At 32.0% G+C, this 18,323-nt stretch overlaps 1 protein-coding gene across 3 annotated transcripts in view; it reads right to left on the reverse strand.

Moving 5' to 3' along the window:
• The window catches only part of LOC149054191 (uncharacterized), a 282,722-nt gene that overhangs the window by 69,004 nt on the left and 195,395 nt on the right, over nucleotides 1-18,323 (reverse strand). For all 3 annotated transcript variants that reach the window (XM_089230532.1, XM_089230533.1, XM_089230531.1), the window contains exons 6-7: nucleotides 15,984-16,102; nucleotides 9,960-10,530 (exon numbers count right to left, since the gene is read on the reverse strand). In XM_089230532.1, the coding sequence (XP_089086658.1) occupies nucleotides 9,960-10,530; nucleotides 15,984-16,102 (690 nt within the window). The remainder of the gene's footprint in view (nucleotides 1-9,959; nucleotides 10,531-15,983; nucleotides 16,103-18,323) is intronic.

An 18,323-nucleotide genomic window follows, 5' to 3' on the forward strand; every position in this document is an offset into this window, starting at 1 on the left:
ATTGACACACACAAATGCGGTGGTATGCTTCCATAGTTCCGTGTATTCTTTTTACATCAAAACTAGCGGTATCGATGCACTGTTATGTTATTCTTATATTCTACAAATATGACTTATGCATCTTCAATTAAAACGACATTAGTTAATGAATATTTCAAATTGTATAGATTGTTAATGCGTTTTAAAAGATAAATAAATAAAAATAATTTTCAGTTTGGCGCCCCTCCGTGCTGGCGCCCTGGGCAGTCGCCCAGGTCGTCCATAGCTTTCGCCGGCCCTGCTCCAGATAACCCTTCCCTGCCACCGTAAACACTCTCAACCGAGGCAACGTAATATTATCATTAGGTCAGATCCTAGAAACGATTTTGGGATGTCAAATTAAACGAATTCCACCCACGACCCCACTCCCTCTCCACGCACCACGAGTACATACAATGTCACGTCGATACAACAACGATAATAATAATAATAATATCGTCCCAAAATCTGCAGGAATTCTAGAGACATCTGGAATAGTGACGACGGAAATATGCTGACTGAAGAATCTGGAGATTGTTGCAGCAGAGTCGGTCACGTTCTGCCGAGACGAGTTGGGGCGAATACTCCGTCGTCGACGTACCAACGAATTAATTAATTAACGGCGGTATAATGGCAGTGTCGGACAAAAAAACGAAAAACATAAACAATAAATTTTATGCAGTTGGGTAACTGCAGGTAGGTTTGAGAAATCATAAATTCGGTCTATGTGCGGGATGTCAACAGTTGTAGTGTTGTACTCTGCGTGCACATCAGAGTGTATGTTGAAGGTCTCGAATATAATAATAATAATGATAATAATAATAATAATAATAATAATAAAAATAATAATGATAATAATAATAATAATAATGATGATGATAATAATAATAATCACTTATCATCGCTCTCCACACGAAAACGCGTGGCATTGTTTAATGTGAACGAGTCTAAAGAATGTGTCACTACGATTTTATCGGAGCATTTTACTGATTGAATTAGGATCGGTAATGCATTTTAAAGAACACAGTTGTCAAAAGCGTTTTCGAGACGAGTATAAAACAGTCGGATTTAAATAACGCATGGCACGCGTCCCTCCTCCGTATCGTCATCGTCAAAATGATCACTGGAACCCGTATTTGACCGCCGTTTTGCTCTATTTACGTCAATTCCACCCGCATGAATAAAAAACGAAAAAGAAAACAACAACAACGACCCCGCATCGGAACGAAAATAGGGCAAACTTCCAAGAGTAAAATGGATCGTGAGCGTAAAAAACTAAGGGTTCTAGTATCAAGATCCGTAAAAAAAAAAAACCATTAGCAGTGTGACAAAAAGAGAAAAAGAACATTAGCTGAGGAAGTTTCTCAATGTATTATTTTTGTTTGGCATTGGGCTATCGTGACCTATCTCTCTCGCTCACTCTTCTCATCTTTCTCTTACTTAGTCTCTTTCTCTGAAAAGTGCGCTCGTGTGTCGTTGTCATCGTCTTATATACTATAGTACTATAGCACCACGTCTGGTGCGGCGCGGCACTCGGTTATACTACTGACGGGTGATTTAGGTCTATGTGGTGCACGTCTCAACTTTGGCCAAAAGTTCGATCTAAGGACATCCGGTTTTCTGTTTTTTTTTTCGCCTTTTTATCTTCGATAAAATATTATGATAAACACAGTATCATTAACGAGCGCATGGCGCTAATAAACGAAGAGATAAACGTTATTATTTTTTGTTCAATAATAATAATAATAAAGTTATGTTAGTTTCTCAATTCGTCGTTTTTAAAACACCGAACTACTTTAAGTTAAAGCACTCGTGTAAATACGAGAAACGGCTTCACGTTATAATAATTCATCGCTAGCGAAACTATTCAATTAGATACCTACTTAACAGTATTATATATATATATATGTATGTATAAACATTTAAAACGTTTAATGTTTAAATTTAAAATGTAAAAGGATTAAAGGTAGAATATTTCGTAAAATTTAATTTTGCGCTTTGTGTTTTAAGAGCTTTCGTTTAATAACTAGTGAAATTTGTTTATTTGCTTTTAAGCGGTAGCTATACACATGAAATACCTAATGAAATAAAATGTTTTTCTTTTTTTTTCAAATACACCTACATTTACTCTGAATTCTGATTATTATTTATAAATACTCAAAGCTGCTATGGTTTGAACAAGTACTGCAGATGTTTAAATAATCAATTAAAATACGTTATAGTTTTTTCATGAAAGCTTATTGTGTACCTATATGCTTTTCTGTAGAAGAGCGAATATACAATTACTATTTAGTGAAAAATATTTAACTTGGACTTTAATTTCATGAGATAATATTAAATAAATATTTAAATATTTAAAATATTGCTTGCAACTGAACAATTTGCGATGTAAATTTCTTTATGGGTATGCATAGAAAATTGAAGACATTGTAACACATACAATTATACCACTAACTGGTTTTTAAATACATTTTAATTGAATTATATTGCAATCAAAAGAGTTAATTAATTCGTAAGCTAAACAGATATTTTCATGTATAGAACACATCAATAAATTTGTAATGATCAAAATCGATACACTGCAGTTCTTTTTATTTTAATTGATTAAAAGTTAATAATCAACATTTGAAATGTGGACGGAAGACGTCAAATATAATATCATAGTTAATTTAATCAAATATAAAATGGAATAAGTAACAATTCTGTTTATAATACACATAACTTAAGTAAATAATATACTATAATATAATTGACTATATGCATTTATTATTGATAAAAGTAATAATTTTAGTTTTTATATTTAGTAAAATAACCACTTATTATTGCGCATGTTATAGTTAAATTTCATAATATGATAAAAACAAGTAAATATATATTTTAATTAAAACTTGTACCTTTCATAATGAAATAATTATGAAAGAACATTATTTAATTTTAAAAGATAAATGTAAACATAATTTATTAAAAACAGTTGAGTGTACTTACGTATAGGATTTACCACAATATTATTTGATAATGTTATTTTTAGATAAATCAAATCAATTATAGTTTGAATGCATTTAAATTTTAAATTGGTCATTATAAATTAAAATACTCTAAAAATATATTTAATGACCTCACGTTTTGGTAAAAAAAATAATTTAAAACGCATTGACGTTAAATGATGATTGGAATTTAAAGGCACTGTTTACTTTTGCGATGCTGTTTGATGTTTTAATACATTTTGTTTTTAATAAAGTAATTGCAAGTGAACAGAATACTAAAATTTAGCTTCAGATAACCATACGGTTATACAAATAAATAATTAAATACCGCGGAATGACTAATTAATCACTCGATTTTAAGGGATTAAATAGTATTACGATACTGACGTATTATTGTTATTATTATTATTTTTGTTCAAACAATTGAAAACAGTGTAAAACTTTAATATACCTATTGGTGTATACATAATAAAATAATTATAAAAATATTGAACTTGAGATAATATAATATTATTATTTGGTCTAACTATAAATTAGACAAATTCTATGTTCATTATAACGAATTTCAGATGTGTCATAGGCAGCAAAAATTTAATTTTAACTCGTTCTGATTTAAATTAAAATACATACATTTAAAATACGGCAAAATCACAAAATATTAGATTTTAAATTCTTTTTCCACAAAATACGTTAAGTGAAGAATGTTATATATACAACTCTAATGTGGGAACTTAGATATTATATTGTTTGAATAATGATATCCGTTGATTTTCGAGAAATGCTGAGAATACTCTTAAAATAAGAATGTTATGTAGATTGCAGTGGCAAATGTTTTATTATAATAATTTAGCCATAATTTTATTACGTCGGTTATCCGAAAAAGAAACTTAGAAAATCAAAAAATCAAAAAAAAAAAAATAATAATAATAAACATGGTGACGAGGTTCAGTTCACACGTATCATGTATTTCTTTTTTCTTTTATATATTACATAAACGAAATTCCCAGGAATTTCGCACTGCTACCGATGGCATGCATGTTATTGTTCGGGCCAGGGTTTACACACGCATGACGCCATTATTCCCTAGCCGCAGTACCGACAAGAACGACCGTATAAAAACCTAACGGCGTGTTTAATACGACATAATCCTGTGCAGGAATTATAAATAGAGAGAGCGGTAGGTACTTAAATTTTCGAACCTTAAATATTTCGATACGAGTATGATATGTATGGGAGGTATTATATTATATTATTAATATTACAGCGACCGATCGTGTTCCGGTGAAATAATTGGTATTGGAAAATTATTTAAATATACGAATACATAATATTATTATTGTTGTAAAGCTCATTATTAAGCTTATTATTGTCGTTTTTTTAAGTACTGCGGGTATATAGAACCCGAGGCTGCACGTATAGCCTAAGTTCCAGTGACTGCGAAATCTTCTGTATTTATATGATATAATATTATATACAGTATTATAATATAGTATATTGTATATATAGTATATTATATACCTATTCCGATCTTATTACTGTTTTCAAACTCCAAAGGTCTTTTGAAATTAATAATCGGTTCGAGCATTCGGGGAAATGAGCTTATAAAACGCTTATATTATATTTATGCACTTCAAATGAAGTTTTTTTCCCAATCTATTGCTAAAGTAAAAATAAATACACTGCGGAGAGGTTTTATTTTCGCGGAAAATTAATAATTCAAACGATACGATAATTAGGTAGTTAGAAAGAATGGCCAAGCCATGAAGGATCAAATCCGAACGGCAAGTATAGATGAAACTAAGTTAAACGCGATATCTGAAATTTGAATTAAGAATTAATATTCCCGTCAATGTTTGTTACAAAGAGATTTTGCTACCATAACTCACGGGGTCTTTGCATTACAACATTATACTCAGAGTGAATAATATGTATTGTATATGCTATTTTTGGTTGGACTTCTGGAGTAGGTTTAAGGGTGGGAAGTGTTACGAAGAAATTACTCCTTTTTTGGTCCTTAGATAGAATTTTTTTAATAAAGCAAATATGCGTTGGCTATAGAAAATAATTTGTACAAAACATTAATAAAAAGCAGGTGTCGGTTCAAAGAATTAAATTAAATCGGATTTTGGTTAAATTTTTTTATGGTTTTCGGTTTTACTCCTATAGTAAATAATTACTATTATAACTAATAAGCCATTAAAGACGTATAAAACTATAAAACAATTTATTTAATTTTAAGTTATTCACGCAAATCAAGTACATGCTACAATATGATTTTTGAGAAAATGAGTGGACTCGATCTGAAAGACATATATTTATGAATACTAATCGTAGACGTTGAATATAAATTAAAACTAGCCAAGTTTTTTAATATATGTTTGTATCCTTTCCCCCATTTAAGGAGAGAGATGATATCCATGACTTAGGATTTATTATATAGACATAGATGTAAAATTATGCCTAAAAAATATTAACGTGATTCATGTTATGAATGTTATGATTGATATGTTGTATGTTGACCACGTTACTCATACATTATTATTATTATTATTATTCAATAAATAACATTTTGGTAATATTTATTTCACATTTTATTGTACACAGATAAATCTTACGATAGTCTTGCGAAAATACTACTGCTAGAAAAATGTCCAAATACAAGTTCGACATTATGATTGAATTATACTTCATATATGGCCTCAACGACCGTTGTCTCGTTAAAACCCGCCAGTGTGACATGTGCAGAGCCCATTTAAACAAAGAGATCATTCTTTTAAAAATATAATACTCGCAATCTCACAATGTCTACCATTGTACTTTATTTTAGTACATTTTTTTTCATTGATTAATTTTTGTTATTTGAACAAAAAACTTTGGTGTTTTAATCAACGTTGAAATTAATTGAATTTATTAAAATGCATAATGTATATGTATAATAACTATAAACAATTATTTTACATGCTAAATTATCGGAATTCAAATATTTATTTAATTTAAATTATTGATGTAAAATATTTGATTTTGTTATTATTTCTATTTTATTTTAGAGGTAATTTTTTACGTACAGACCTTGATGCAGAATATTGTGCACTGTGGTTACATTACTATACAGTTATTATCATAAAAAGAAACGGCTTCAATAAAATTTCTAATTACTTTTTCATGTAAAGCAAAATTATGCGCATGAACATAATATTAGAACGTCTAGAAAAATGTATTTAAATTTCGCTGTAAATCATTAAAATCTTGAAAACTTAATTTCAAACAAAACGAGGAACGAGGAGGGACACGTTAATTTCTTATAGATATGTAAATTTGTTAATTGAAAATCAATCTCTAGTGGAGTAAAAGCGTTACGAATTGTGCACATGGCGTCTTAATATTTGATAAAAGAATCTGATGGAATGTAAATTACTTTAATATAGAGTTTACATAATTATTTCACGAGGTATTCATAAATTGTGCAAAAATCATTAAAGGTTTGAATAAAGATGAAATACGGAACAATGAACACAAACCAATGTCCAATTATAGACTGAAACACGACATTTGAATCGATAAAATCAAGGCACAATCAAATTATAAAAAAAAAGTACCTCGTGTACACATTATTACAGTGTGTCAGTATCCACGTTAAATATACATTCGCTTTCCAATGAATTAATCCACAGGGATTGAGATTCGAGTACGGTACGAGTTGACGTTTTCTGGCGTACATGTTAAAGTGCATTTGTCGATTGTAATATCCAAATTCTATACTTAGTAAATAATTGTATATAACAATACATTATTATTTAAATACAATAAAATACATCATGAGACATATTTCTGTGTTAAATATTGTTAATTACAATTCAGATACCTACTAAAATTTAATTTTCAATAAAAAAATGTTTGCGTTTATATTATAATAGTTGTATAATGATTTATTTGAATTTATTTATGTTAATTACGAGATATGAGCTGGTTTGGCATGTTTGTCTTCAGTATTCCATAGACACTCAAAAATCAAGTCTTATATTGCAGGTAAAATGTACGAAAACTCTTCACTTTCTTTATAAAGCTTCCAATTGTATTAGTAGAAAGTATTATTGATTTTTATTTTCCGTAAAAACAAATTTTATTAAATTGTATCAATATAATATTATTGATTTCGCAAGTTTCTGACATTTAAAGATATAATATATATATAATGTGTTTACTATGTTTTATTTTGAACCAGTGATTTTTTTTAGTTTTCTCATGGCTGTGTTATTTTGAAGAACTGTGAAAAATTGCATTGAATTGGCTGTATTCTTTCAAATAAAGTTTATGAACATCTATGAATTTCATTTACTTCCGAGAAAAAATATTGGAAAGTTTGCTGTTCTATTCAATACGTACATTTTCAGAGATAAAAATAAAAATATTCATTAATACACGTTCTACGAGTCGTTAAAAGGTATTCTATCGTGCTTATAGTATTTTATATAGTATTTATAGTGTTTTACAGCATATTCAATCAAAATATTTACACATTATAGTTTAAGCATAAAGCTTGCATAATGTTAATATGACCAACATAAAATAAAATTTATATTCATTATTGAATATTCATTGTGGCATTAAACAATTTTATATATACAGGCAAGAAAGTTTTTTTTAATGAAATGAAATCAAATAATTGAGTTTAAACTATCTGTGATAGTATTTAATATTTTCATTCAATCTAGGATGCGCAGACAATATTTAATATCATTCTCAGTATAATAATGTAATACGAAGATTATAATTTATTTTGTAAATTTTGATAAAAGGCCGTATAATTTGTCCTTTATTATTAATCACATTGTAAAAAACAAAATAATTGCATATACAGTGAGCAAATAATAATAATATAATTTGTTCATAAGAAGGCGCTTTGTATATGCAATTTTAATGCAATGTGTGTTTTAAAAAGCGGGAAAGTGGATATCGCTCCGCTGTACAGTAGGTTACAAGTGGGTTAATGTAATGGATGGAATTAAATTTGAATCCATTGATATTATATCATTGTATACGAAAAACGATTCTGAGCGTAGACGGTTTATCTGTTTGGGATATATTATAGATTATTATTTCTTATTATTAATACTTATTTTTTATGAATTTATATCTATAATTTGAACATTGCTGTACTTTTCACGTATTTAGTAAAAATTTGAACTTTAAATGCTTAGAAAAAAATCGTGCTTAGTATTTTTAATATTTTCAACTGCTATTGAAACATTTTGAAAGCCTTATATTCAATTTTGAAACTTTTTGACCCAACCTATACAATTTTATTGACATAAATAGAAAAAAAAAAACTAAAAAAGTTGAAAAATTAAAATGTCAGTAAACAGCCCAAACTAATCAAAATATTTTGAAAATTTTATCAAATATAGAAAATGCCTATATAAACATTCTGTGAAAATTAAAGTATCTGCGGTCATTCCTTTTAGAGTTACAACAAAATAAGAAAATCGCTAAATGAGAAATCTAGTGAAAATGTTGTAAAAATTTAAATTTCAAACGCTCATAAAAACTTAATTTCACTTTCTGGTGGATATTCATTTTATGATAAAGGTTGACAAACTTGTAAGAAATCTTGTTTTAAATTTTACTGCCACAAAAAAAAACACATATCATGGTAAAATCAATACGTTCCTCGCTCCGCTCAGAATCTAATATTGTAATATTGAAGACATTATAATTTATATTTAATTAAAAAAGCTGTTATACTATAGCTTCAACTACACTATTGTTAATGATAACGAACAACTTTATTAGCATAGTGTATTTAATCAAGTTTATCTAATTAAATCATACTAGTAAGAGCTAATGAAAATGTCGACATAGACAAAACAGATATTTTTACACCGAAAAACAATGATGAATCGTATTTTAATTACAGTAGAAACGTGCATAAATCTTTCTGTTACCCTTTATTATTATTATTATTTTTTTTGATTTTTATACCCACCAATTCTTAACGAATAGAATATATCATGTGGCATATTAATAACGCTATAATAACTATCGTAAATATTTTTACACAAATACAATATCATGATTCTTAAAAATGGCGATTAAATTGTCCAATATCGAAATACTTAAGATAATAATAATAACGATAAAACTATAAAATAAATAATAACAATAACATGTTAATAACCTAAGTTGTTGAACCCTTATTTCTTTAAAATAAAATAATAATAATAATAATAATATAGTAAACAGTGCCACAAAATAGGAGTTTATCGGCGGGGATGCAAGCATATTTTATTGGGCGCGGTAAAAATGTTATGTTTTAATAATAGTTTTGGCAGGTACCAAAAACACCGACAGATTGGATAGAAGATACAAAATATGAGTCAGTGGATTAAAATATGACAGTAATATAAAATTGCATTTTAAATCAAAACGATCGAGAAACTACAGATGGTACAGATGGTATATTTGGTATAATATATTATATCTGATGGTATACTAGTGTATAATGTTATAGTCTCAGAAAATCGGTAGTTTATTAATATATTATCTAGGATAAAAAAATAATACACTTTACTATTAATAATGTGTGTATGTTACCATAAGGAAGTAGTGGTTATTGAAATATGATTATCACTTCGACACTTCATCAAATGCAAAATGATTAAATAAAAATAGTGTACTATAGGTTCTAAACTAGTATCATTCTAAACTAGCGAATTAAATCAATTTAAAATCATCATGCGAATTCATATTGTTATAAAAACGAATCATTTTATTTCATTTTCATTTATAAATTATTAACTGTTACGATAAAACAATATGATTAATCACTATATACAGTAACCATTGCATACCACTGCATTATAATCTGGAATTATTTTCGGGCAACATTCCGTTCCATGTACCCTTCCATTTAATATTTCAATTATTTTCTATGATTATATATCCATTACAATCTCTTACCTTTGAAGGAAGTGCTCCTCCGCTGCCGCTGCCGCCAGTCGACGACAGTGGTTCGGCGCTAAGCAGCTTTTGCAGCTGACTGGGCGTCGCGTCATGCGGCTGCTGTTGGTGGTGCGGTGCGGCGGACGAGGACGTCGTCGATGACGATGACATTGATGGCGAAGACGAAGACGACGACGAAGACGATGACGACGCCGACGTCGAAACCGAAACGGCTGTCATGGATCCGAACGCCACCGAAGTGGACGCGGTCGAAGACGACGAGGACGACGTGGACGACGTGGATGGCGACGAAGTCGAAGACGACGCACCGGCGGCCACCGTGGTGGACGTGGCGGCCGCGGACGATCCGGGAGGCGACGGCATGGGCGCGGGTGCGTACTGAATGCAACCGGAACTCGTGGACGAGGACGGCGACGCGGGTGGCGAGCCCTGATTGGACGACGGCTGATGGTGGTGATGGTTTTCCGTGTGCCGGCGCAGTGACCGCGCATCGCAGTACGACTTGCCGCATCCGCTGGCCTTGCACTCGAACGGCTTTTTGTGCCGGTGCGTCAGCATGTGTCCGTTCCTGCCAGGACATGCACATCGTCACTATCGTGTACACGAGGGATGGATTTTTAATTTTACATTTGGAAATGGCTGGTTGGTGCATGTAAGTATCCAGAGGCTGTATAGCTACTTTTGGTGCAACTTGGAGGAGGAGGGTGAAGGAAAGGGGAGGGTTCGATGTAATCTAAGCCGACTTAAGAATAATTAGATTTGGTAAAAAATTGGCTCGGGTGAGTATGACGCGAGATTGTTTTTCGAGTTCGAAAAAAATGTAAATGTATTGTAATGATTTATAAAAAACATAAGACTATTATACCATGATTAAAGAGATAAGAAGTTTGTATTCAAATAAAATTTTAATTCGTTATAGCCAATTGTACACACGTCATGTTTAAATATTAGTGTAAATTTATTTTATTATAAACTATACTTATGAATATTATAGCGGAGGATTTAAAGTGTAAGGAAATATTCGCAAAATATAAAGGTTATACCACAAAAAAAAACAAAAAAATGTACTTGTTTCGCTTAATGAATGGTGGATTCACTAATCATCGGGGAAGGTTGGAAAAAAAACGGTGTATGATTCAGAATACGATATGAAAAATAAAAACAACCTTGCATAGATTATAATATTATAGTAGTAATAATAATATCGAAAATCATTCGTCTGGATAACGTATTGAATTTAGAATATTGCTCTACAGTCTCAAGTGGCACACCATCCTAGTATGGTATCTCTGTCGTATGGTCCGGTATCACGTTTGGACGTTCTGGTAGTGTTACCGCTGCGGCTTATTAGTCTCTCAATCTATTGACCTTGAACCGATTACGGTTTCACAGAATACACCTAATGGGTATATAAATCGAAAACGTGTAAATTGCGTACGCCAGCCGAATAATAATGATTAACGACACTGAAAATCGTCTGTTTCCTATAAGTAGTATTTTCTCATCTGCCCGTCGACTACGCTAAGTATAAGAAAAAAAATGCTTTGACAAAATATATATTTCGTACCCGTGGGACCACCGTGAGGACATTATCAACAGTAACGTTGTGAGGTTAACTAATTAAAACGGATTTGACGGCCTTACCGAATTACTCGGTAAGATAACGCGGTAATGAATGCGCCAAAAAGCTAAAGAACCTTTTTGTGGTGGACATTTTATAGCAACACTATTTTAGCGTTTGCCAGGACGATAAAAGTATATATTAAAATAGGTGTGTGCGTGTGTGTGTATACGTTTATACAATATATACGCGTGTTGTGCGGCGGTGGAAGCGTAAACCAAAATTATCACCATATCGTTAATCGTTATTTGTTGCAAACCTGCACGGTCTACGAATAATCAGGGACATAATAATAATAATAATTACATTTTTTGGATTTTTCTTCTTTTTTTTTTACTAATTTTTACGGCGTAATAGAAAAATGTCCGTTTATTTAAAAAAAATGTATTTACACCATGTTCCCGCACCCTATCGCACCGTAGTGTAGCAGCAAAGTAATTGTTTTATTTCCTTCTCATTGTACCCTGCACGTTTTCCGTAGTCGTATATATATTATTATACATGTATGCATGTACATAATATACATACAAGCATATACTACGAGCCAAGCACTAGAATTTTATCCGCGGTACTTTTTTTTTCCACCGTGATAATATAATGTCGGAAATGAAACAGTGGGATTTGGCGTATTATTACAGAATCACCAAAACACGAGCACGGTCGGAAATGCTAACGACTATTGTTCAAAGAACAATCCGGATAAAGTTCTCTCGTCGTTTTCTATACTGGAACACTGCACGGGTGGAGCGGCGGTACCGGGTTCTGGTATACGGTATAGTGGTAGGTTTCGGGGTTAGTGAGTGGAGGTTCGAGGGACAGGAGGGGCGTGGCGTTAATAGATTTATAGCTGTATTACAGCGCCGAAATTATTGCTCCGGTTTCTCTTCGGCTGATATACGACCAAACCCGGTATGGGCGTGTGTGAGTGTATGTGTACGTGTGTTTGTGTGTGGGTATGTATGGGAATCCGCCCTTGTATATACCTGGTTGAGTGTTTTCTTCCTTTTATTTTTTTTCTCCACTTCCTACCCGTCCTTCGACGGCGCGTACCCATTCCACTGCACGTTATCGGCCAGAGAAACAACATACCGAAAACTAAATCATTGAAAATCGATTGGGTCACGGGGATATAAATCGGTACCGGGATCAGAAACCATGGACCGAAAGGCTTGGGAGTCTATCCCCGTCGGCCGATCATCTTGGCTATTGAGAAACCAATTTTAGCAACCATTTATCTCGGACGGCAGGTAAGAAGGGCGTCCTCCGGGAATTTCCTGGTTTTGACGATAGGGTTCGTTTAAAATATTATCGAGTTAGAGGGGACGAAATTGTTATTTCCGTCGCCGCTCCGCCGACGTCGATGGCCAATTTCGTGATACATATTTTGAGAGTCGAGACTTGAAATATACGTGAAATATAAGCGTTCCCTGGTGACAATATTATTTTTCATTTCAAAATGATTCGGGGACGTAAGTATTTCAAATGAATTTCTATTTTCAGTGTTCAAAACTACGGAATCAATGCCAATCGAAATTCAATCAGCAATATCAACTTGTACTGTATAATATGGCAATTCATACTTTAAAATATAATATAATAAACAAAAATAACATATTAACTATACGTCACACATCAAACCGGAGAGTGGTGGTAAATAAACCCGATTAAAATATTCAAATTTAAATAATAATTTATTGTAGATGATTGTAAATGAGACTATTTTTATTCAAGCACAGTAATTATTTTATTGAGCATAATATATTTATAACGGTATTGATCTAGTTGTCTCAAAAAAAAAATTGTTTATTGTTATTTTTGATAATACCTATATAAAATTAGATAAAATTTTTTTCTTAAAATCTGATTATCAGCTTACAACATTTATTTTATTGCTCTTGAAAACTGTATATTTGATATCTAATATTTTCCTACTTATAAACATTTTTAATTTATTTATTTGCCCGATAGTATTAATCGTCATAATATACTGCGTATAAAGATGATATTTTTGCTATTTATTTACACAGAACACTCAAAATTACACTTTGAAAAATACATGGATTATATTCTAAACTTTAATTACATAAAACTTGAATAACTAGAATATTATTATGATAGCGTTATGTTTAAGAAGATTCACCTTAAACACACGCTTCTATAAGTTTATGAAAGGTTTAACAAATTCTAACATAATATTATATTAAGTTTTGGGTTCATAGGAGCGGTGTATTCTAAACTAAATATGAAATACCTATATGAACAGATTTTAAACTATTCATAAAACTAGTGTATTTAATTAAAATAGTTAAATAAATAATATGTTCAATTTTTTATGTAAAAACATCGGGATCATCCTTTTAACGAGTTTGAAATTATTTCATTATAAACTGCGTTATAACTTAAGACGTCGTATCAAGAATATTATTGCTGGGACATTCGATAATTGTTCTAACCCTATGCATTTATTTATAATAGATTGATATGTAAGACAACAGCAATTATCTTTCGAAAACAATGATTTATAATTAAAGCTGCGTACGACCCGTCTAGGACATTTAGGTTTATACTTATTATGCTCATTTAGTATATATAGGCAGTCTATTTTTAATGAGAAATAGTCTTATAGCTCTCTTGGGGTTTATTTGAGAGGGACTCACTGCTGGTTATTTAAAAATTATTTTGACTCTTTTTAATTTTAAGACGAGCCCGATGTTGGAACCATATTTCCGAAATTAAAAAAAAAAAAAACTTTTGCGTTGTTTTAGTTGAATATTTAAATGAACTCCGTTCGTCCAAGTCTGATCTACATTACGAATGAATAACCCCACGGGTGACGCGGGCGAGCGGGCGAGGAGAATGGCAAATGCCGAAGGATCTTATTTTTTGAAATAAGAGAAACACTGTCGAATTGACGTTTTCCATAGTTGGCATTTGGAGATGTTTAAAGGTTAGGTTAGTATATTCGTTCCATCAAACGGACAGCTGCTAGAAGCGTGATGGAAATGCTGTTGTGTATATATACATAATGATATGCGTATATAACCGAGCGACACGTGGGCTGACGTCGTGCGTGGGTTAGGCGTTGTAGTCTTGGTCCGTTTTTAATTTTTTCCGCCTCGAGAAATACCTCACGTGCCGTTACAGAAAACGAGACTGTTTATGTACGTGCGTATATATTATTATCACGAGCGTATGACGTTATTTTCCCGAATCGCCGATTTATCCACCCGAGGGGGTTGTCAGCCGTTCGATTATTCACGTGCGCGTAGGTATATATATAACGTATATAATAGCCTTTAGGTGATGGTAAGTAATGCGTTGACCCGTTTTCACAGACGTTGTCGACGACGACTACTGCAGTACCATATACATATGAGACCGGAATACATTTTCCAATTTATGAAAAAAAAATCACTACGAGTCTCAGGTTTCTTACGCAAATTTATTTTTCAAAATACATACTTTTATTATTGGTGCCGGTGTTAAGCCTATGCGCGGTAATTCATACATGATGTGGATATTCAACTCGCACCGCGGTAAGGTCACTGGTGTGAGTGGTGTATGTGTGTGTGTATTTGTTGTTGGGAGCGCAGAGGTCGGGAAAAAATACCATTTACGTTATAATATATCATGCACGCGCACAGGTACTTAGGCAATAATGTCGATGCGGTTATGCTTATATCCCAGGCGGGGTTGAGTTTTCAATTTCCCCGACGTAATGAAAACCGATACTTGTCGATTTACGTAAGTCGGGAGCTCCGACTAAGGGGATGTAGGGTACAACAGCGACCCACCGCACGACCATGAACGGGACCGCTATCGGTTGCAGTGGCCGGAGGCTAGTTCTGCGGAAGTGGTGGCGTTGGGGTGGTGTTGGACGTTTTCGGTCGGCGAGTCAGTGGCGGTGGTGATTGTGGTGGGGAGGGTGATGGGGTGTGTCGGTTTGGAGGAGTAGTAGTAGTAGTAGTGGTCATGGCCGCGGTGAGAGGCAACGGGGGGAAAGTGGAGAAAAGGTCACGATAAATATGAAAAAAGGTCCTATGTGAACATAAATTATTGTTAGGCTACGACCGTTCTCGGAGGTTTAAAAAAATAAATAATAAATAAATAAATAAAAATATATCTATGTAAATACGGTATAATTTGAAAATATCAACCGAGACGTATGAAATTATGATCGAGTGTGTATATGTGCGGTGGTACGAAAAAAATATAAATATAATTCAAACACAAAAAATGAAAATACGCGAAAAAGTTAATATTTTTTTGGTGCACTTAGAATAACAGGCCGGTCCGATAGTTCTAACACACGTGATATATTATGACGTATTTTACAATCATGACGTATATTTTAAAACGTAGCAAGTTAATCGTACATTGTACAATGTAGAAACACTTACAAGTGGTCTTGTCTTTTGAAAGCTTTGCTGCAAACGTTGCACACATACTTCCGTTCGTCGCTGTGTGTCAACTTGTGTTTGGCCAGTGCAGACGCGTTCCCAAACACTTTCCCGCAGGTCTGAAACACACGAATTTTCGACGATTTCATTAATACACAGCGTAGCGTGATCATCACAACAACAATAATAATAATAATATCGTAGTCACCCTCGAGGATCATCAATTTTCATTTATTTATTTTTATTTTTATAAATATAATGTATTAATACATTTAATGTTTATATATTTATTCAATTATTGTATTGTATAACGCTGCTATTATGATTGTTACAATATTGTTTTATGCGTGGTGACCATGTGTGATGATAATAATAATTCCGATATGAAGAGCAAGATACCCTCGCGCGTTCTGTATTATATGAGTGAAAGAGTGGGTAGGAGTGGTACAATGATGTGACTGGAGTGGGGGAGAAGGAGGAGGTTAAACGTGGTATTGACAGTTTTATTGTTACCAAGAATAGAAAAAATATACGTATTTATTTTGCACTAGCTGTCGTATCCTGCGTAAATATATTGATGTTAAAAGCTATAAGTTTTACGTGCGCGACACATGTTACTTCCGACATTATAATCTGTCACACACTGTGTGTGGTCAACATGCACTTTATAGGAACATATTATTATTATTATTATGATTACTTGTTCGACTTCACTCTAAAGCATTTAACTGTCAAGTAAAGATAACGTGTTTATTTCTGAACGCCTTCGATACGACGCATTTAAAAATGTCAGTGCCAAACTAAATATAGTTTATTTTTTCTGGAGACATATCTGAATCGATTTCTAAAACATAATTGGTCAACAACCGTTGACTGATGAATTAAAACCATGTTGCTGTATTTATATGTATAATAATAATATAATATATAAGTATCGATTATAATAAATAATATTTCAAAATAATATTTTCATTTCAATGACAGTCGATCTGTGTGATGCTTATTAGCCATTACTCGTATTAAAGTTTAAGGAACCTATATATGCATAGTGACGTTTGCCGGCAACGTTTTTGATCATCAGAATATATTATTTCACGTTCTACTTGTTTGCATAGTTTTGTAAACGCTTGTCAAATACTTTATGGATCTGGTGTACTTGTGATAAACAAACATAATACAATACATGTTATTGACATAATATAAATACTACTGAAATAAAACGTGTATGCGTGCACACAATGTAATTTAACTTCGAAATCTCATTAAAATTATTTCAATGTGAAACAAACAGCTAAATACATTTGCACAGTAGAATTTATATTTTAATAACAAATATGTATATTCATTTGAGCTTATTACATGACGATGATATGCTATAAACATTACACTATATGCATATTATTTTTCACTTTTTTAATCGTACTGTTAATTTCAAATGTCGATGCTGTCAATTAAAATTCCACCATTATCTACTTTCACAGTATTTTGAATAATAATAATAATAATAGTAATAGTAATAATAATAAAAAAGATGGCAAGTTGGTAAATCCGATAAATCGTATTTGTCTTTTGCCCACTCCAAATGTTATCCTAACGAGATTAATTAATTATAAATTCGTGTTGCTGCAGCGTTTACGATTGAACAGAACAAAAACTTGCGATTGCTAGCCTCCACCAATTTATTATTATAAAACGCTCGTTAATCAACAATCTTAATGTCTTCTTGAAGAATTTTAACGAGCACTCGTTAAAAAATAACAAAAAATAGAAGACGAACAAAAAAGAAAGTGAACTACTGTCTTTTAGGTGGTCGGATAATAGGGGTGAGGGGAAATGAAATTTTACTTATTATTTGAAATTTTATTGGTGTACATAAATCGTAACGAACTGAGAAAAAACCTATTAAAATTATTTGAGAATGCAAACTTTTACACATGGAATGAATTGAATGTGCATTTGGAAATTAAACGTTTAAAATCGTAAGGATTATTGTCCTAAAACTTCTAGTCGCGCGTTGGAATAAATTGCGCTACCTTAGCTCGCTGATTTATAACTCTTCCTCAATTTATAGGACTTTACAAACGTCCATTAAAGGTGTTCTGTAGAAATGTTTCTACTCTCATTGCACTTAGACCCAAATGTTGGGTTACTTTTCATCATCTCCTTTGCCTTATCCCATTTAGTCGCTGTCGGCTACCCGTTCTTCTCTTTAATCTTGCTTTTTGGAAACACTATAATGTTCTTACTTGGTATCACGTTTAATATAATACATATATTCATGCAGCTTATTATAACACGCGTACATAAACGTTGGATTGGTCGAATTCCATTATTAAACAT

Source organism: Diuraphis noxia, unplaced genomic scaffold (assembly GCF_037042655.1).
Source record: "Diuraphis noxia isolate RWA-SAM2 unplaced genomic scaffold, SU_Dnox_SAM2 contig0009, whole genome shotgun sequence".
In the NCBI taxonomy this organism is placed as follows: domain Eukaryota; kingdom Metazoa; phylum Arthropoda; class Insecta; order Hemiptera; family Aphididae; genus Diuraphis; species Diuraphis noxia.